General features: G+C 46.7%; 1 protein-coding gene across 1 annotated transcript in view; it reads left to right on the forward strand.

Annotated features, from left to right (window-relative positions):
* Positions 1 to 22,047, forward strand: part of LOC111147785 (SAM and SH3 domain containing 1) — a 206,007-nt gene that overhangs the window by 152,864 nt on the left and 31,096 nt on the right. The window contains 2 exon segments of the mRNA XM_022504015.1: positions 12,498 to 12,630; positions 17,638 to 18,473. Of these exon segments, the coding sequence (XP_022359723.1) occupies positions 12,498 to 12,630; positions 17,638 to 18,473 (969 nt within the window).

A 22,047-nucleotide genomic window follows, 5' to 3' on the forward strand; every position in this document is an offset into this window, starting at 1 on the left:
ATTCCTTCAAGATTGGAAATTCCATGGAATAATTCTCAAGATTCCTACCGATGTAGCTTTTAGAGTAGTGAGGCCTTTTCTTTTGGTCTTCAGAAATTTGTTTCCTCCCTCGACCATGAATTTTATTTTATTCTAAGACTTTATTTATTTATTAGAGAGAGAAAGAGAACACAAGCAGGGGGAGCGGCAGGCAGAGGAAGAGGGAGAAGGAGGCTCCCCGCTAAGCAAAGAGCCCAATATGGAACCGATCCCAGGACCCTGGGATCATGAGCTGAGCCAAAGGCAGACGATTAATCCACTGAGCCACCCAGGAGCCCCGCCATGAAGTTTTAAAGCTTAATATATTAGATTATATACATTTCCTTGTTTGGGTGCTCTTGGTGGAATATTTTGCTAGTTTTTAGTAATTTTGCTTTTTGGAGGCTGTTGCTTATTTTATTAGTTGTTGTGGGAAGGATATTCTGTGGTCTGGTTTTCAGCAATCATCATGACCTGATAGCCAAGGAGAGGACCACAAACAACATTTCTAGCTCCGAATGATTCTTTTCTAAGGATTCAGCCTTGATTTCTTCAATTTGGAAGTAAATTTGCTTATTGAAGCAATTCAATTGAAATAAGTTTGCTTATTATTTGTTCTAACAGATATAAGGGTAATTATGTTAAGATCATAGCTCATGACCCTATGAGGTAAAATTGGCCTGTCGGCTTGTGACTACAAGAGACAATTGTGCTGATCTATAGCCTAAGATTTGTTAAGGATCAAACTTGGTGTCTGTACCTCCCCTCCATTGCCATATAGGCAGTTTTCTCTATTTTCTGTCAATTTTCTATAATTTCCCATCATCATATGCCTGGACAAGTTTGTTTGGCAGCCCTGTCCAAGAAGCCGTCGTGCCTGATCCATGAATCAGTCTGTCTCAGATGCCATGAAAGTAATGTGACTTTGCAAACACCACCCAGTCCCTTAGGACACTTACCGCTTTTGGGATGAAAACTTCTATCGGCTCCAGAAACTAGAGCCTCAAACACATATGTAATTGCCCTACTTGGCAGTTCTGTTCTGAATCATCCTTTTTCCATGGCACAGGCTATGTGAGAACTGAATGCACTTGAGAACGAGTGGGTTTGGTGTTTTGCTTTGGTCTTCACTGTGCTTGGCACCATAGAGTGGCTTTGGGTAACACTACCCCACTCTTAACAGAGGGACCTGGAGAGCTCTTGAGTGCTTCCCATCATGTCTTTGTTACCTTAACTCAGCTAATTTATGTGAGCAGTGGGGTTCTCTGGCCTATGGGCAGGGTGATAAAACCTCTGGCAGAAAAATCTTCCAGACATCTACAGAGTAAAGGGAGAATTCACTTCTCCTTCCTCCGTGTATCTTTCTCATCCCTGTCAACCCCTTTGGGGAGAAGGAGAAGCATTCTCTCTGCTCCGTGGCAACTTGAGAGTCGGGAGGGCTGGGCTGTCCTGTCATCCCAGTCTGGGATGCTTAGTTATGGACCCTAGAGTCCTGTTTCGTCCCTCCTCCTGTGGGGAAATCAGCAACTTTATTTGGGGCTGATTTTTTAAAAATGCAAAGTTCAGGAGTTTAAGAAAAAGAATAGAACTTACTGTGGAATGTAGCAGCCATTTGCTATTTCTTTGGTTTTTAGTTGGTTCTTTAAACAGTTTCTTAAATGAATTAAGTGCTGACAAGCCTTTGCCCCTGGGGGACTGTATTATTACCTCAAATTCTCACATACTTTTTACAAATAAAAGTATCATATAATTATATTCTCCTCTTCCTCTTCTTTCTTCAAATCTGGCGACAACTAGTTAATTTTGAAACTGCCAGAGAAATTATTTCAGTATTATACTGCACCTCTGGGAGAAGAATGGAATCTCCTCGTTTTGTCCATATGCTGACAAAAATCTCCTAATTTCAGAGGGCAATGATGTCACCAGCTAATGAGCAAAATATTTCTTACTAAACAGATGAGTCCTTCCCTGATTCCTTTGTGAAATTAAAAAAAAAAAAAACCCACAATGTGTTTCATATTGTCTGTAGTTACTCTGACAACTCATAAACACTTCAAAATGTAATTCTGACTTCTTTGGCAACTGAGACTAATTTTTTTCGTAAACACGACGAAAACACATTAAACGGATAGCTGGACCTGGAAGACCCCTGCCATGAGCCGGTCACCGATGATAGTCCTCGGCGCTGGTCTGGAACGTCCCCTAGCCAGAGCCAGTGTGCTGCCCCTGAGGTAGGGAGTGACCTTGAAGGCATCACTTTTGGACCAGCGGAGGCTAATGAGGCATGTTGGAGGATGATGAAATCAAGCTTGGAGAGGAGGAGGGCCGGAAAGCTGCTGCTCCTTTGTGTCACATGCTGCTTAGCAGGGCGGCAGTAGCCCCCGGAGCAGGATCTCTCTTTGCCTGTCCAAAAAGGCAGGCATCTAAGGTCAGGGGAACAAAGAAGTGAGCCTCAGGGCTATCTAAACACTGGCCTTTTGGCATCCTGAAGGAGCCCAGAAATGCCCTCCACACTCATGGAGGTGCCCCTCCCCTTAGTGAAGCATGCCTCAGTTTCCCCAGCCAAAGGTGAGTTCTCCCACTTCTGAATGTGCGTCTTTGTTCTTCTTCACATCTATCACAGCTGCTTGTGCTTATCAAATCTCTGGGGGCTCTCTCTGCCCCCAGGCATCTAGATTAGAATCTTTGCAGGCCCAGGTGGAGGTGGCTCACTCCTATTTCGGTTCCTTGCTCTTCCTTACACCTTGAATCCGTGCGTCTGTCCATTGATTTCAACCAGGAAATACCTGTTTATCACAAACCCAGGTCCTATTTTAATTGTCTCAGTGTAAAAGAATATTGTAATGCTCAGTGTTGGCCATTGTGTGAGGAAGTGGCACTCTTTTCTCCCCACCTAAGATGTTATTTATTTATTTATTTAGCACGCACACAAAAGTTTGGGGGAGAGCAGAGGGAGAGGGAGAGAATCCCAAGCAGATTCCCAGCTGAGTGAGGAGCCGGACACGGGGCTTGATCTCAAGACCCTGAGATCACGACCTGAGCCGAAATCAAGTGGACACTTAACTGACTGAACCACCCAGGCACCCCTGAACCACTCTTTATACTACTTATGAGGTTTAAAAATAATATAGTGTACGGTGTTTCTCCTGTGAAAAGTGTTAATATAGATATTAAAGGATTTAAAGCTATGTGCTTTTTTTCACCCAGAAATTCCATAATCTATCGTGTTTTTTTTTTTTCTAAAAAGAAGAATGTGTTAGATGTGTTAGAAATTTTACAACAGACTCTTCATTGGAGTGTTGTTTATGATATTGCAAAATTGGAAACATGCCTATGTCCATTGATTCAGGGCGGTAAGAAAATCATGGCTGGCTTCTGTGAATACTAATGAATCGTGACTATTTTGTATTTTATTTGTTGGACATTTGTTGACATGAGAAAATGTTCAAAACATATTAATAGAAAAAGCAGATTTTTAAAACAGTTTGAACAGTATCCATTGAGAGCTCCAAGGTTTCTCTATGAGAGAAACCTTTAGAGGCAGTGGTGCAGCTCAAAGAGGGTCATGGCTGTCAGTAGGCACTTGTTTCTACATACTCTGTGTTCATGTGAGGCTGGCTCTGGGGACCCAGAGAGTGACTGTGAGTGTGGGAGACTGTGAGTGTGGGAGGTGAAACAGCTGAAGATCACAGAGTCATCCTTTTTTGTAAACACAACACAAAACAAACATAGAAATCTAAGGGTGTCTAGTGGGGGGGGGGGGCACACAGGCACGTGTGTGTGGGGGGGGGGGGGGGGTGAGAAAAAGGGGGGGGTATAAGCCAAAATACAAGTATTTTTTTTTAAGATTTTATTTGTCAGAGAGAGAGAGCACAAGCAGAAGGAGCAGCAGGCCAAGGGAGAAGCAGGCTACCCACTGAGCAAGGAGCCTGATGCGGGACTCGATCCCAGGACCCTGAGGTCATGACTAGAGCCAAAGGCAGACGCTTAACCAACTGATCTTTTCTATCTGAGTGTGAGAGGGTGTAAGTGATTTCTTTTTCTCCTTCTTCTGTATCTGAATTTTCCACATTTTCTAATTAAAAGTATATCACATATAACCAGAAATAAACATTATTGAAATACAGTCACAGAAACGAGTAGCCCAGTGCCCATTGTCTTCATGAAGTTTAGTGAAGGATGGAGTTATGCAGAGATAACCATATTCTGGGTCGAGTCCTATGACTGTGTGTGCCCTGAAACCACACAGCATAAGGAAGATGAAGAGGAAGGCCAGGAGGGCTTTCCTGGGGATGTGACACAGGGACTGAATGTTGAAGGATGAGTAGGAGCTAGAAGAGTAGATTGGATGAGCAGAGATGTTCCCAAAAAAGGAATCCACCAGTGCAAAGGTGTGCAGGCAAATGAGAGAGAAGAGTACTTGAAGGTGCTCTGAGGAAGTCAAAGGATGAGAACCAGATGCTCCGAGAGGCCTTTCCACGTAGTATCTGCATAGAGACACACACAGAAACCAGAAAGCAGGACAGGACTCTAACCATGCAAAGTCCTACACTCCACAATAAGGCATTTGGACTTTACTCTGAGGACCTAACCAGCAGTTCCTTAGAGTAGCCGTCAGATGCTCAAACCTGTCCTCCACAAATTTGCACACTTCTTGTGTGTTAAGTTCAAGCCCACTACCCAGCAAACACGACCAGCGATGTCCCTTCTTCATAAAGTGTATTCCCTGGTTTCCAACTGCCCTCCACCAGGAGGCTTCCCAGGGTGGCCTGGCCCAGCCTAGTCCTTCACGTATCCCAGAGTTTACTCAGATACCGCAGATGGGCCTGGGAATGATGGGCTTAGAGGGAGGGGTCTCTCCCCCAAGCTCCTCACAGAACCTGGGGCAGCCAGTGCCTGGCTTCTCGTGCATCTCGCACTGACACCATTGCCCACCAGGCTTTAGGCCTCAAATTCAAGGTCTCTTTTTACCTTCTCAAGTGTTCTGGGAGGCTTATCACGCCCTGTCTTATAAATGAGAGAAATTAAGACACACACAGTTCACAAGTGGCATAAGAGGGACCTGAGTCTGGCTGTGCCAGATTCCAGAGTTCCGGCTCCTAATTCTGCTCAAAATCTTCTCTGCACCTAAACAATCTGTTCGGGGCACCTGGGTGGCTCATTCAGTTAAGCCTCTTCCTTCAGCTCGGGTTATGATCTCGGGGTCCTGGGATCGAGTCCTGCACTCGGCTCCCTGCTCAGCCAGAAGTCTGCTTCTCCCTCTGCCTCTGCTGCTCCCCCTACTTGTGCCCTCTCTCCCTCTCTCACTCTGTCAAATAAATAAATAAACCCTTTAAAAAATAAATAACCTGTTCAGACCCAGCCTCAGATGTTGGCCCTGTCATTAGCTTTCACATCTTTTCTTTGCCTTTGCTATGTACACAGCACCTGGAACAGCAGTTTCTAAGCAGTAAAGTAGGTCTTGCTTGAATTCCCATCAGTAATAGACCACAGCTGTAACAAGCGCTTACTGAGTTCCACTGGACTGTACAGACACAATTTTTAAAACAGCGCTTCAAGATTAATGTTATCAGATGAAATTTGCATAGAGGACTACCAAGACCCATAGAAGTGAAGTGATTCACTGAAGGACTTGGAAATTGAAACCCAGGTTGTTCCAGCTCCAAAGGCTTTTGGCTTTCCTCTTCCTTTTACCCGACTCCCATTGGGGCATAATATGTTTTCTTCGTTTGAATCAAGTAACCAGGAAATTCAACCAAGGACTTCTTCTGACAGTTTTAAGGAACTCTAAGAGTAACGTCGCGTCCACTGTGGTTGGCGGTCTTGGGTGAAGAAAGTGCCCATGCAGGTTGGGGGATCTGGGAGCAAAACCATGAAGTTTCACATTCTGTGTCTGCCATTTACTGTGTGTGAAATTAGGTCAAATGTGTCAATACTAGCACAGTGCCTAGAAAGTGTGAGCATGCAGTAAATAGGGGTGTTGGAAGATTAATGTCAGAAAAGCACCTGCCACCGTTTGGGGCACATGTGGGTCCCCAGAAGGCAGGGGGTGAAGGGAGTCTATATGAAACCAGAGAAGGTGTAGGGGAGCGGATTGGCAGAATAGGCAGCATTGGGAAGGTGTAGCACACCCTTGTGGAGAGAAACAATAGAAAAGTCTGTTAGGAGCAGCGGGAGACACTTCTGGGGAAGAAAAGAAAATTGGGGGAGAGGGGAATTCATGCAGTTCTTGCTGAAGAGTGAGAGATGCCAGTAGGGCCTAGGAAAAGGGGATGGGGCTCTGGTGCTCTGTGGCACAGCCTGGGACCTCTGCCTGGTAAAAATTGTGTGTGTGTGTGTGTGTGTGTGTGTGTGGTGATGTCCTACCAAGAGAGGCAACTTTGCATCGTACATAAATAAAGGCCCACATGAGGAGAGAGGCACCTAGGACTGAGCAGCTCAGGTCGCTCAGCGGGAACACGTGACTCACCCGACTGCATGACTTTACTCCTGAAATCCTGACAGGACTTGCACCCTGTGCCTTGGAGACTTCATGCAGGTTTTCAGTCCTGTCTTGTTAGGTGATATTCTGACGAGATCGGGCGCGTTCAGGGTGGTATGGCCGTAGACGTTAGGTGACATTCTGTTTCAGTAAGAGCATGTGTCCGTGGCTCACCAGACATCCCTGTGAAAGTGAAGTGATCATCTTGTGACCCAGGCCCTGTGCACACATTTCTAGAATGTAAGAGAACTCAGCTGCTCTGAGGTGATCATTGAAACAATTTGGTAAGACAGTTTTAGAAGCATCACTGGACAGACAATATCCTGCATTTACTTGAGTAGTTTAAATAGAAAAATAAAAAAGGAGTGGGGAGTGACAACTCCAGGAGAAAACCAAAATCACAAGTTTTAATTCAGCAGTGTCAAAAATAGCCATTGGAAGGTGTCTATTTTCAATTGAGACTACTCCCTTCAGAGGGTGTTTGGAAGAGTATCTGCGAAAGAGAATCTTTTTTAAGTTCAGTCACTTGTGAGCATTCGTCCTTGTCCCGGATTTGCTCAGATTCCCGCGTTCTTTTTCTCTCTCTCTCTGGAATTCCATAGACAGTAATTAAGGAACTGGAGGCCAGCGGGAGGTCAGGGAGCCTTCGTCAGTGAAAACAGGGATTGTTTGCCACGTACAACACTCCCTTTTTTCCTGGTGGTGAATAGGAGATTTGCTTAGAGCCGATGACTTATGCCTTTCTTACAAGTTATGCAGTTAGCAGGGAAGCGGGGAATCAGACGGCAGGCAGAAAGCAGCTAATTGAATCCAGTGTCTTCCCTTTTCCCTCCTTCGGATACTAATCTGTGCTGGTGGAGCCTGTCCGATCATGTAACTCCAAAGGAACATGTTTGAGGAGTGCCTCACGCTCACTCTGAGATTACAGAGCTGACGGAGCCACAGTGAAGCCGCTGTCCGCGGGGAGGGGGCGGGGGTGCCGAGCTCCGCGTCCCCCGCACGCCTGCTCCATGCCGAAGCCGGTAAGTCCGCCGGCTGCGTTCCCCGCGAGGGGGAAAACGCGCTTGCTGTCACTGCAGGGAGAGGCTTTTCGGGTGCTCCTGGCTCTGATGGCTTTCCTCTTTTCTATGCACATTCTTGAAGATGGGTCCTTCTCTCCTTCCCTGCTGTGTAACCCTGAGCACTCTTTTCCTAGCATGCTCACCCAAGACGAAGATGTAGCCTTGCGGGGAGAGGAATGAATATTCTTTCTTGAGAATGAAACGACTCTCAAGAGATTGAGTGTGCGTGGTTGGAGCTCAGCTGTCAACCGTGGAGGCTTTCGGTGTGGAGCGCTTGACTGCAGACAGGCTTGCATGATCGGTCGGCTTCCTTTCCTTCCCTTAAGCTTCATGCCACTGACAGTACGGATCTGGGAAGTGGAAGCATCTGTGTCTGGTTATGCACCCGGTTAACCAGGAGCCGTTGTGTGAATTTCATAAGCAAATTCGTTTCCAGTTTCAGGATAGGTTCAGGAATACTTAAATATCTCATAGTATTATGTGTGTGGCTGCAGGGCACATACACGGACTTAAGTCTGGCTGTTAATTGGGACAGTGTGCTGAGTGTTTGGAGCTGGGGAAGCAAGCGGAGTGTATTTCTGCAAAAGGCAAAGTTGTACGTTATCCTGTGCCCAGCGTGGTCTCGAGCAGTCCCCGAAAGGGTTCTGGTTGCTCTTTGCAAGTTCAGTTTGACTTCTATTATGGAACAGTGCTCCTCTGCCTGCAGGACCGTGCTCTGTGGCTTTTGGAAAGCGTTTTTCACAGCGTGTCATAGTTGCAAGAAATGTTTTTTGTTGTTTGTTTGTTTTTTTTAACTGGGTCCAGTGAAGTATCTGTTACTGACGTTCAGTGAACAGGCTTGAGAGTGAGGGGATGCTTTTCATTTGCTATCTACAGATGCTATTAATTGTGCTCCTTCTTCCTGATGATCCTTCATGTAGCTGCTTTATGAAAAGTTCTCCACGCTGGCTCCATGTCTTTCCTATTAGAACATTGCAGATGTGTCAAGGACGCACATGTTCCAAAAGAAGCTGAGAAGGAAGGAGGCTCCACCCTCCTTCGCCTGCCAAGTGGGCCCCATAGGTTCCTGCTTCAGCACCCTGGCAGGCAAACGGTGTACTATCTCTTTAAAGCGGCCATAGTTTTGTGCCTTGGCTTGGTCAATTTGTTATGGTTTAAAACTGTGGAGCCAGCTGTCTGCAATCTGATGTCATGTTGCCATGGAAACCAGAAATGAAACACTTAAGCATTCACCACAGAATTACTACATATAGCATTAGCCAAAGTAATTAAAAGTTGAGCCATATGGGGTTTCTGGTGGAAAAATCTGCCAGAGAGAGGCTGGAAATCCAGTGTTTCTATTTGCCATAATGTAAATCCACTTTTTTCCACATCCTTCGGTGGAATACGTTAATGGCCTTTTACGACTCGAGTTTAGAGGTGGGGAGTTTTCTACAGATGATTTAGTTTTCACCTTCTCATTTACACGATGATCAAATTAAAGTTTACTTTTGTCTTCTGACCTGGGGCAGGACAGGGAGAGGAGGAGATACCATGTCTTGTTACAACGTGCATAAACATAGGTATTTCTTCACTTGAGTTTATTTAAAACCCATTTCCTAGTAGTTCTGTTTAATTCTAGGAGTCTATTTCTTGGAATCAACCATTTTATATGTAATGCAGATTTCCTTCATCTTTTACCAAAGTTCCTCCAGGTGTGAAGATCTCACACACACTCTTCTTAATTAAATAGTTATTTTTAAATTCTTACACCGTCATCTCTGCAGGTGTAATTTCTGAATAAAAAGACATGACAAGGGACACCTGGGTGGCTCAGTGAGTTAAGCATCCTCCCTCGGCTCAGGTCATTATCCCAGAGTCCCGGGATCAAGCCCCAAGTCGGTCTCCCTGCTTAACGGGGAATCTGCTTCTCACCCTCCTTCCCACTCAGTTCTCTCTTGCTGTCTCTGTCTCTCAAATAAATAAATAAAATATTAAAAACAAGACATGACAAGTTATTTTCGGTATTTGGGAAGTGGTGTGTACTTATTTAAAAGGAGTAACATGAAATGAGGAATTTAAGCTTTAGTCCCCAGTTCAGAAGAAATGCAAGCCTTTTACAGAGGCTCTATGTTAAAACAGCTGGAGAGAATTTTTTAAAGGCAAATATTTCACAACTCCTTTTCCTCTGGACTCAGAAGGAAGTGAGAAGTCAACACCTCTCTATCAATAAAAAGCAACCTTGGGCTACACCTGTTCAACTCCAGTGACTTATAGGCTGATTCAAGGGAGGATATATCTTGATTGACTTCGGTTTTCTCTTATATTTTTCTTCATATACATTGTGCTCCATCTGCCTTGTTTAGTGTCCAAACCATGATAATGAAAAGTTACTGGTTGCTCTGATTTGTGATTTGTCAGTGGCAAACACCCCCAAAATCTTCGTGTTTTTTTTTTTTTAAGAAAATTTTAAAAAGCTAGTTCAAAGTTCTAAAGAGCTCCTATTTCTCAAAAGTAGATGGAACATATGAAAGCAATTAAACAAGTACCTGGAATATGTTATTTTTCACCATGCTGAATCAGGACAGAGGAAAGTAGGACTTGGGGAGGGGATCTTTGCTTTTAATTCTGTTGTACTGGTTTAACTACTTCATTTCTTCCTCAAAAGTTCCCTCAGGTGGCATGTTTCCTACATATGATTCGTCTTTGTGGTATGCACAGCCACACACAGCCCCCTCCTCACCCCCAGCCTGCAGCAGTAACAACCCCCAGACCAGGTACAAGATACACACACACACACACACACACACACACACACACACACACACACACTCTACTGATACTCATTCTCTAATATAGCTTCCTGTGTCTTGATTATAAACAACCTGTGCTCACTGCATTTTTCATTTGACTTCTTATTTATTTATTTATTTATTTTTACTTCAGAATTTTTTAATGTGACAGTTACATACATATTCTAGGTTTGTCTAGGTTTGTCCCCTATAATGTTGATTCTCCTTCTGTTAGAATTGCTTAGCTTTTGAGAGCCATCAAGAAGGCATAATATTTTAGATGTTTCTGTGTAATTCCATGCACTATGGTTTTGCTCGGGTGCTGATTACCCAGAATGAGGCTCACCCAGTTCTCATTGCTCTGGTTGACCGCTCTGACCATTTTCATCACATATTGACAGTTAAACCAAATAAAAATGAAATTCAAACCAAACAATACCATTAGGTATCAGAAGCTCTACTTCCTGTTTCATTTTAATTGTTTACATTGTAAAGTTTTAGACCAAACAGGTTAAACCTCATTGCCAGCATGTGGTTCCATTTCTCTTCTTTATGCTCAGCTAAGCAGTAGTTCACTTTAATTCTGAAATGGAGATGCAACATCTCATCAAGGAATTTTTGAAAAATTGAATACAGTTCACGGAAGGGAAGCCGGAGAAATCACCCCTGTCCAGATGACTTGCCATTTCTGGGTTATCATAATTTTTCTTCAGTGGGTGAATGGTTTGCTTATAGTCCTGCAGTCAGAAAGTACAATGGCCCTATGCTGGGAGCTCCAGGGTGAGGACAGAGGCCAGGAAATGGGTTGTATTATGCCTTACGTAGCGCCACAGTGCTACAGAAATATTTGTGGACTCGCAACATGCTGCACCATTTAATTCATGGAATCTCCACCTTCTTTACCCTCGAACCACTGTTCTCTGCTAACCCTCGTGTACCTGTTCTATTGTCGATTTCTTGTGTGTGTGGGGTGGGGGAGTGGCAATAGCTTCCTATTAAGCCCGTTGTTCAGAGGGGTGGATTTTGTTTTGCTTTGTGTTGTTTATAGGAGGCATTTCTGCCCTTACTATTTCTGTGAACTAGCTTTGAGGAAATGGAGAGAAGGGTGTTGCCAGGCCGTGTGGGATGGGTTAGGGCGGCTGGCGGGCTGCCCTGGGTGCGTGGAGGCCGCACGCTCCCGCCAGCCCTGCGCTCCCGGGAACCCCAGAGCCCCCGGCCCAGGCAGCATGGCCCCTGGAGCCCCAGATTGCTTTTGCTTTTTCACATTTTGAGCAGATAAAACAGAGGAAGCTGCATATTGAATGCTCAAGCTGACTTGGAACCGAAAACCTCATTTTGTTCACAAGGAAAGGATTGTTTTCACTGGGGTCACTGCTGTGGAGAGATTTTTTTTTCTCTCTGTAATGTTTGATACTTGAGGGAAAACAGCTGGGTTGAGCATACTTGAATCACTGCAAAAATGAAATGGGATGCTGGGGAATATGCAGTGTACTGTATGGCTGAAAAGGTCAGCTTTTTCCCTTGTCCCTCACAGAGGAATGCGGGGTCTGTCCTCAGGCTCGCCCTTCGTGAGCGCTCAGAAGGAGCCGGGAGAGGCGGAAGGCATGGCTGAGGTGTGGCAGGCGCGCCTGGCGAGTGGCACGGAAGGCGGCTTTTTGCCTCTCTTCCCTTTTCCTGCCCTGCTGTTTTTGATTTGGCGGGGGGGGGGGGGGGGGCCTGGAACAAGTCAACAGAACTTGGGTTTGGAGGAGTAGCTGATGACCACGTTAAGCAGTCGTGATGGGCCAGACAGATGAGAGCCAGGCCCAAACTGCACAGCAGGGGGGCTGGAATGACCAGGCCAGCCTGGCAGAGGGCGCCCTTTCCAAGTTCTTCTAAAGGAGGCCTGGGCAGCTGCTGATACAGACATGACCCATGCCAGTCCAGGGCCCCGGGGTGTGTCCTGGCGCCCGGGGCCAAGGTCTCCATGGCATGAGGCCCTGAGGTGGTGTGTGCAGCTTCCTGAAGGGGGGGGGGGCGGCAATTGGAGGGTGCCCCCCTAGGCACAGCTGCACTGCTGCTGGAGCTCAGGCTGGCACGAGACCAGGCTGCCCCCCGCCATGGGCCACCAGGGCAGAGGGCTTTGGGGCAGTGATCTGATGAAATTCTCCTTTGTTTCTTTGCCAGTCAAGAGAACAATCAGATGAGGAGACCGAGGAGTCGGTGAAGTTTAAGAGGTTACACAAGCTGGTCAACTCCACTCGCAGAGTGAGAAAGAAACTGATCAGAGTGGAAGAAATGAGAAAGCCGAGCACAGAAGGTAAAAAAAAAAAAAAAAAAAAGGCACGCTCCGCCCTCCCTGCTTGTTCCAAATTAAGTCAGGCAGGGTCAGCTCCTCAGTAGAGTCTGATTTCAAGCGGAAGCTGGATTGCAGTCCAGCTGAGGCTGCAGAGAACACCTCAGGTCTGCTTGCAAAGCAGGGCGGGGCTCAGCACGTTCCAGATCCTGGCGTCCAGTGGCTGGGGAGGCTTAGTCCTGTTCCTGTCACAGCGATGGGAGATGGCTGGTGTGGGACAAGGAGGTCTTTGCAAGGTGTGGTACAGCTTTCATGTTGAGCATACACCCCTGTACATCAACTTTGTAAGTTCTTCCCAGCTGCAGCCTGTGTGGCCGAAGGATGACGGTTCTTGCCCATTGAGTTGATTCCAGATTTGACATTCATCCATCTCAAACAAACATCCAACAATCGAGGCACTTAATATCCTTTCACATCTCTGAGGGATGATTTGTTCTTCCTGTAGAGAGTCTCAAGACTTGGTTCAGATGGGGCTCTAAGGACCTCCCGTTTTAAGTGGGACATAAGAGCTTTATTGCTGGCTGAGCGGCTTATCAGATGAAGCAGTAATGTCAGGAGGGGCACGAGCATGTGGATTTATTGGAGGGAAGAGTTAACCTTTGAAGTGTGATTAGGACAGTTTAAGTCTCACCCATATTCGTCACTCCCATTGTGAGCAGTGTGCATTTGCCGCGCCTTGTAAGATTCCCCCGAAAGGGTAAAATAAAAGAAGAAGTTTTCCTGTTTGGAAAATGATAAGGGAACTGGGAAAAGAAAGTACTGGAAAGAATAGGTCTTATTTTTTTAAAAGCATGTGACTTGTTAAAATGTCATATCTACATTTTGAGGAATTTCAGAAATTTAACATGTAGATTTGAAAATGATCATTGAGAGGCCTTTTTGTCATACATAAATAAAACCAAGGCGTGGAGAGAACTGGGATTTCCCCCAATCTAGGTGAGGGTTTCCTGTTGTTTTTATTGCTGCTTTTAAATTTCTGTTTGCTGTAATTATTTATCAGCTTAAATCCTCTAGAGAAATATTGGAGGTGAGGGGATTACTAGGGGAGCGTGGAGGCGAGAAAGGAAAAGAAGGGAGGAGGGGTCCTGAGGGAGACGTGCTTACGGGCAATTTCACAGAGTTGTGTCAAATTCCGGGTTTCATGTGGGTGTCTTCTTGCATGCTGATTCTGCTTGCCTTGGGGCGCAGTGCTGATTTTACATGTGGCTGTTTTAACCCCTGCTTGACAGTCGTGGTTTCCACGGTACAGAATATCACCCGATTTCCTATCAACAGCAGCTCTAAATGAAATCACACACATAGTGTCCGTTGGTAATAGTAAGGAGAACCGTAGAGAATTGCCATCATTCAACCCTGGGCACCCCATTTGCCAAAAGTAAATCTCAAATACATCAAATGAATTGTTGGGTCTTGCCTATCAATGAGGACACGGGAATGACGTGTGGGGTCCTCTGCACCCGTCCTCAGCTGCCCGTACGTGCAGTTTTCCTACCTTTCCTGCTATCTCTGAGAGACATAGTTGACAAAAGGGAAAAATAGACCCAGAGGGGTAGCTTTAGGGTAAAAAGTAATAACTACATGGACCTCTGGCCCTGAACTGTATTTCATGTGGTTATGAACGAGGTGCCACCGGCGGACGAGGGAGGAAATGCGCTTAAGTCCCCTCTAACCTCTGATGTCTGACGAGTCGGGTCACCGGGCTGCCACTGGCTGGGCTTGTCGGCTTTGCCAGGAAAGGTGTCAGGTGTGTGTGCCACTTAGGCCATCTGCTTAGGGCTGCCATGACTAGACCATAAACTAGAACCATCCTTCAGCTCCTGTGGAGTGGCATTCTCTCTGAGGTTCCTCATTGGCAGAAGAACAGGTACTTGACTGTTGCTTCTACAAAGCAGGAAGGAGTCACATTCCTAATAAGCCCTCCCTCATTGCCCCAGGACCTTCAGAGAGTTGAGCCTTTCTCTTCCTACGTGTCTGCGCCAATACCAAGTTGTCAGAATGATGATCCGCCTTTGCCGAGGGCATCCTGACTGCCCGCCACTCTTCTGTACACTTTAGGTTTTATGTTCCTTTTAATATGTCATCCTCAACAGCCACCAGAGCTGGGCATCGGTACCATGCTCGTTTCACAGGGGAGGGAACAGACACCCCAGGAGGTTAAATCATCAGGGTCACTAAGCCAGCTGGCAGAAGGCCCAGAATTAAGTCCAGGCAGCATGGGCTCCCCTCTGCTCCCACCCCTTCTCCACCCCTCAGCTCTGGAGTCCTACAAGAACCAGGAAAGGTACAATCGCTCACCTAGTCTCACCCTTGTAACTGAGTGTCAAGTCCTTGTCCAGGGCATGGATGACCCTAGACAATAGCCAACCATAGGCCAGGTCAGTGCCCTTCAGCTGCCCTTTATTGTGTGTGTGTGTGTGTGTGTGTGTGTGTTTTCCCTAAAGCCTATACCTAGCTACCCTCTTCCCTCATTGGCCCAGTTTATATGTGACCCAGGAATGAATCATTAGCTTTTGTACAGTGCTTTTTAGCTTATAAAGTGCCTTCACATATTTCTTTTCATTTAATTTTATCCTCTTCAGTAGCCTTGCAGTATGTATTTCTAGGATAGGCAGACATTTTTACAGGTGAGGAAACAGAGAGATAAAATTATTGCCCAAGATCATGAAGATGGTGAGTGGCAGAGTCAGAGCTGGAATTGGGGCATGGATCTGTGTCCTTGGTGTTAAGTCACCCCATACCCTAGCCCCATTGCCTTCCGCATTCTGATCTTAGTGACGAGGCTAGATAAAGGTCATGATGTGAATGACAATGGGGCCTTGCGTGTTGACTGCCACTCTTCCAAAGGATGGTTGTACTTGGAGGTGCCAGAATGGGAGCAGCAGTGCTCTAAACCCAAGGAATCAAGTCCAGGCTGGGATTTCAGGCCTCGGGGCCAACCCAGCCAGAAGAAACTCCACCAGGCAAGGCCTGCCCTCAGCACGCAGGCTGACGCAGCCACTGGGGAAGAATTGGCCACTTTTCCCTCCAAAGTTCTTACCAAGTGCAGACTTTTCAGAATTAGGAAGCAGAGCTATAGGTCCCAGACAGATGCATACCAGTTGGTTCCAGACTCACACCTGTCATGGAAGTCTTCGAAGCTTGGATGCCAGCCCTAAAGAGTCCAGAAAGTCTCCAGACCACTGTTGGGTAACAGGTCGTTAAAATGGCCAGCAGACCCACCTGAATTCCCCGAGACCCCGTCAGACTGTGGGTAGATGAGGGCCTTGCACACCTCCGTGGACACCTGGGCTCAGTGGAAAGCCATGGTCTGTGGTCTGGACACATTTGTAGAGGAGTCTGGGGTGGGCTGCCTCTGCCCCCAGGCGTTGTCTCTCATCTTGGCCCCGTCTCTTCTTCCCGAGAGCGGAGGGCGGATTTGATCTAGAAGAGATTGCCGTGTTTACTTCTCACAGCAGAAGGACACTTGGCCTCCATACCTTGTACGTCAGGTGTCCTGAGGAAAGAGCAGGAGACTTTCCCAATTTTTGTGCACTATCGCTGGTCCAGCGAACATCCCCTCAGAACCCTAGACTTTTAAACTCTCGTGACAGATCCAGGACTAATCCTCCAGGGAATACAGTTGTGCTGCAGATGATGGAGAGCTCCAGACTGGAGATGGTCTTAAACCCACCCCCCCGCCCCCACCACCATCTCCATGACATCAGAATCAACCTTGGGTTGTATTTCATAACCACAGTTCTGATTTTCGTGACATTTGCAATAATAACTCCCACCAGTTGGAAAAGTAGGAAGCCTTTAGAATTCGAAAGGACTGCTACCAGTCCTCTGCCCTTCCCCTCTCTGCAGTGAGCAGCTCGCTCTGACATCTACCCTTGTGCAGGCACCCTCCCCCCAGCTGGTGTGTTTAGGGCCATCCCTCTGTTCCAAGGAACTTTTTATTTTTTCCTTTTCACAGTTCAGCTGGTGGAAAGCTGCAGTGTGCAAAAGTTTCCTTATAATTAAAGGGACACAGCCAGTCAGGATCACTACACCCACAGTTTGACCTACTTCTTTTTCACATCTGTCCACATAACACACACGGGAAAGAACTCCGTTTTCCTGCCAGTAGTCCAAACCTTTCCACTGGGCTCCGGAGGGCCTGGCTCAGTACCTTGCTCCAGGGAGGGCTCAAGAGCTGGAACCTTGAAACAAAGCGACCGCCTGCTGGGGCTGCCTGCGTGGCCGGGCCCTTACATGCCCTTCCTGCCTCCAGCAGGCCAGCTGATGGCCATGTCTGGCTGGAATTACCCGGGTCCCTAACTTTTTGTGCCTGGCTTGTCACCTGGGTACCATTCATCAGTTACATTTGCACACTGTGACCCTGTCTGGTGTCTTTGCACCCAGACTGCCTTGGTGATTTAAGGACCTCGGTGGCAATAAAAAAAATCACCGTCAGCCACGTGGCGTTTGTCACACTCCGTAAAAAACCAAGCCGACTCAACAGCAGGGCCCTTCAGGCTGGGGAAGGAGTCCGAGTCCTAGCTTCTAAGAACTGTGCTTCCAAACTGGGGGAGGGTTATCCAATTTGGAGGGGGAGGAGGAGGGTGATTATCTTTAAATTCTCAGGGCTAAGGAGTGTGGTGATAATGACTGACTTGGTTTTTCCAAGTGGCATTTTGAGTAGGTTTCTTAAGGTGTTTGTTCTACAAAGATATTTAAAGGAGAAGAAAACACACCCAGTACCTTTTAACATTAAGCTTGTGTGAAACCATGCATTTGCACAGTTTGCTTATGTTTTACATGCATTTATTTGAGCGGGAGCTGGGTTTACGAAGAGGGGAAGTGATACAGGGAGGGGATCGCTGTGGCGTTCGTGAGGATTTGTTTATTCTTTGTAGGGCAGGGGCTGTAAGGAAAGGAAAATCTGGGTGAGAGGACGTGGAGGTGTATTTCCAAGAGACCATGACCCTCTCCCTGTTGCTTTCCCTCCAGGCGGGGAGGAGCACGTGTTTGAGAACTCCCCGGGCCTCGATGAAAGGTCCGCCCTTTACTCCGGAGTGCACAAGAAGCCATTTTTCTTTGATGGCTCTCCTGAGAAGCCTCCAGAAGATGATTCCGACTCTCTCACCACATCTCCATCATCCAGCAGCCTGGATACCTGGGGGGCCGGCCGGAAGCTGGTCAAAACCTTCAGCAAAGGGGAGAGTCGGGGCCTGATTAAGCCCCCGAAGAAGATGGGGACGTTCTTCTCCTATCCCGAAGAAGAAAAGGCCCAGAAGGTTTCCCGCTCCCTGACGGAGGGGGAGATGAAGAAAGGGCTCGGGTCCCTGAGCCACGGGGTAAGTACCGACGGCGTCCGCCTCTGTGACAGCCACCGGCGCCGGCACCACCTTCTGGTGTCCCTGGAGGAGGTTCAGAGTGTCCGCAAGCAGATCCGCTTGAAGAAAACGGATACTAATTATTCGTGTTCCCGAGCTCTTCTCTGCCAGCGTCCCTCCAGGAGAGGAGTCCACAGCAGCACGTGTGAGCTGCAGCTGCTCCGGCAGAAACCCAAAGGGGGCGGGGGCTGCGGCGCCCCCAGCAGGCGGGCGCGCGGGCGTCCGGCGGTCAGCGAGTTCAATATCACCTACGTGGTGGAGCGGAGCCTGTACAGCCACCTGAACCTGACCCAGCTAGTGCGGCCAGCCTCAGACAGGACCCTGAGCAAGGCCGAGAGGCAGGACCTGAGGCGCTGCTTGCTGGAGGAGGACGAGGAGACAAAGAGGAAGTGGGCCGCCACGGTCGACCGCTGCACTAAAAGGGTTCTCTTGAGAATCCACCAGAAGTCTGTGAGTCCCGAGGTGGTCGCCGGGACGGCCTTGTCATTTCTGTGAGGTGCAGTCAAGCATTATGGCCTCTCCTCCGTGGGGCCTGGCGCCCTCCCCGCTCTTCTGCTCCTGACTTCATGACTTCGGGCTCCATTCTGCCATCACCTCGCTTCCTAAGCCCGCCTTCATTTGGCAGTGGCTTCTTTCCCATCTGTCCTCTTGCCGGTTGAAGCTCTTTGATTTCTGATTGAAACTAAACACTGATGCCGATCCAGGGAAGGGCTTGCAGAGCACAGGGCTGGGGTTTGGCCTCCGCTAGGAGTGGCTGCCTTGATTCTCAGCCATCCCATCACTTGACCTCAAAGAAGCTGATGCAAAACAGAAGGATGTTTTGCCCTTAGAAGACACGTTTATTCATTCAGTTAATTAAAACAATAGAATCCAGCTCACGGAAAGATTGTCATCAACACAATCACCGATTTGGTGATTCGAAAACATTGTCAAGTACATTTCTTTTATTAGTAGCGCCAACCAGAAAGTTCTTTGATGTAGAGGGGGAAAAAATATTAGAGCTCTTCTGTTTTGCTTAAACCTATTTGATGGTCTATCTATCTACTTAAACAGAGGGGTGAGCATTTAGAAATATCTTCCACTGCCCCATGGATTCTTCTGGACATAGTGAGGAATGAAGGACCCACATTCAGAAATGTTGTCCAGTTTTAACTGAATTATTAGAGACCTAGTAAGATTGCTTTTTAGGGCATGACTTAGGTTGAACTTAAGAATATAAGCATTTTCCCCCTGAAGTTCCCGCCCAATGTTTAACTTGTGCAGGAACCCATATAAAATGGCACAGAATGAGGAGAGCTGTGGCCTTCCTGCTCACCCGCCAGGTCTCCTAGTGCCCTGTTCAATCCACTGGAACTGCTGGCTGCATTCCCTGTAAGGGTCTGACAGAACAAACTGTAGCACAACCTCCCATGGGGACTTCCCTGGGGTTCCTTCTCATTCCCCAGACAACTGCTGTAACTTCTGTTCATTCAGCTGAGTTCTTCTTCTTGTGGAAATGGAGACCGATTGGTCCGTGCCATCCCTAAAGCAACCTTCCCTGTTCCAAAATGATCCATAGGTCTGTCCTAGCCTTGAGGTTTTCCAGATGTTCCCAGACGTGTTGACTTTCTTGTTGGAGGTTATTTTCTGTCTCTTTTCATTCATTCAGATCTTCTAACACTTTAAAACTGTGACAACTTTCCTTCTGGTTCTTTCTGTATGTCATGGCAATAGTTTGTAGTTGGTTCTATGTTTGTTGTACAACAGAATTCTCTTTCTCACTCCTTCAGTTCTGACCCACAGAAAAATGCTGTGATGAACCAATCTTGGCATAATTTATTAACTTGAGAGGGGCTCTGCCCAGTTCTCTGCACATGACCTTGACAGATAAGAGCCACCTCTTCTCTCTTAATTGGTTACTCACCCCCATGAACTTAAATCATGTCATATGGAGAATTTTTCCACCTTGAGTGCCTTGAATTCCTCACACGTCCCTCATCTTTATTGCCAGGCTAATAATGTAACTTCTATAAGACTTTCTCGAAGTTATATTTCTAAGATTTGTACTAATGCAATTGTGGGCCAGTGATTAATTCTTCACTGACCTTGAGTATGGACATGGGGCAAGTTTCTTTTCAAGCGCCAAGTTTTTTCCTGCCTTATAAATACAGTGGCACTGTGTAAACTCCATCCCAGATGTCACTCAAGCCTGGATATTTGTAAGGTGCTATGAGCCCGAGGTAGTACTGGACAGCTCTAGTACTTGCTGATGTATGTGTTCAGTGCTGAACTAGAAATCTGCACATACCACTTCAATCTAAGTATATCTGCACAATCAGGAGGACAAAATTTAATTTCCTAATTATTCAGAGAATGTAAAGGGAAATAAGCCTTTTCACAACAGAATGTTTGGGGGTTATTTGGTTTGGTTTAATGGGATTAATTTCCTTGTTTGGTTTACTTGAATAGTCCTTCCCATCCTTCTTGTCATATCACCTCCACTTTATCTGAAAGTGCACAGTTTCCCTTACTCTTTAAACTTGATCCTTTTGTCCTTCCAAAAATGCCATATTTGCTTGATGAAACCTCAGGGAAATGATAATGCTGTACATTCACTGGAAATGGTCACCTGTCTTGCTTTTTATTTGGTCATTCAGTTTTTGTGTGGGGGAACAGGCATGCATGATACTTTAGAATTTTGTCCATTTTTAAAGTTCAACCCCCCATGCCCGCCCAAAACATGTTTCCAACTGCATGACCATTCCATCAACTGGCTCTCCTCATCCACAAGCATCTCTCCCAAATTTTCTTATTGTTAGCTGTGTAGGAGATGGAGGAACTCAAAACAAAACAAAACACCTCACTTAGGTTTCAGTTATGTAGATTGCCAAAGGCAAAGAGTGGTTTACTTTCTTTTACGATCCTCTCTACAGTCTGTGTTCTCCATTGAAGGAGTGCTGTTTCGAGAATGACTTGGTATTACAGAAAAAGCTGAAGATTCGTTCAAGCGACATTTCTTGTTACATTCTTTGTCTCTCCTCCACTGATAAAGAGTCTGTGGCAGACACCTTTGCATATCACTGGGAGAGGTTAGAGTTGGTAGCTAAGAAACCCAGTCCACTCTTCACTCTGAGCTTTTTATTTTAGGAATAAATGCCTACAGCTGGCATACGAAGACACAAATGAGCTTCTAATTTACTGCAGTAAAGTTTCCACATGAATTCTTTCTAAGTTATTTCATATGCATCAGAAAGTACATGCTGGGCTCCAGTGTTGCAGTCGATGATGGAATTGAAAAGGAAATGCAGAAGCCATAAAATGATGAGGCATCTGGGCGCCATACTGTATCTGTGAAGCCCTGAGTCACAGGAAAGGAACTAGGAGAAAATCACTGCCTTTGCAGAAATGCATAAATCTATTTGGAATTAGAAACTAGAAAGGGAAGGTAAACGTTAAAAATTAGCCTTGAGAGGTGGCCATAAGCTTGCTTGCCAAGTTGGTGGATTTGGTGAGTGTTTTGGAATTAAGCGATCTTTCTTGTGTTATAGAATAGAATACAGTCAGGTTACTATAAGGGAGATCAGATTGCCCATTGATATGTTATATAAAATTAGAATTATGTCCAAGGTAGGTAACTTACAACAGCAATGGCAGCTTTGGTGAAGGAGAAGGATAGTCGTGTGGCCTCCTGAGTTGGGTTATCCCGGAGTGTCCCCTGCCGCCTTCTGTGTCTCCTGGCCCCTGACTGCCATGCCTGGCAGCTCTCACTTCTTGGTCTATTCCTAGGAATGGAAGCTCCTAGAATGTGAGGACCTGAACTGAGCTTCAGTCCTTTGTTTGCATATTTAGCACGTGACTGAGCCTAAACCAGAGTATGCTAATTGCCTGGACAAACTCCCAAATCCTCATGGCAGCCCTGGGAAGTGGAGCCCAGCATTCACACAGCAGGTCTGCTCCTCAGGGGCGAAGCAGAGTTCCGAGAGTCTGCTCGAAGTCCTTTACCTGTCACGTAGCCAGTAAGCGGCAGGACCAGGGCCATCGGCGA

Source organism: Enhydra lutris, unplaced genomic scaffold (assembly GCF_002288905.1).
Source record: "Enhydra lutris kenyoni isolate GAN:26980312 unplaced genomic scaffold, ASM228890v2 scaffoldscaffold17, whole genome shotgun sequence".
Classification (NCBI taxonomy): Eukaryota; Metazoa; Chordata; class Mammalia; order Carnivora; family Mustelidae; genus Enhydra; species Enhydra lutris.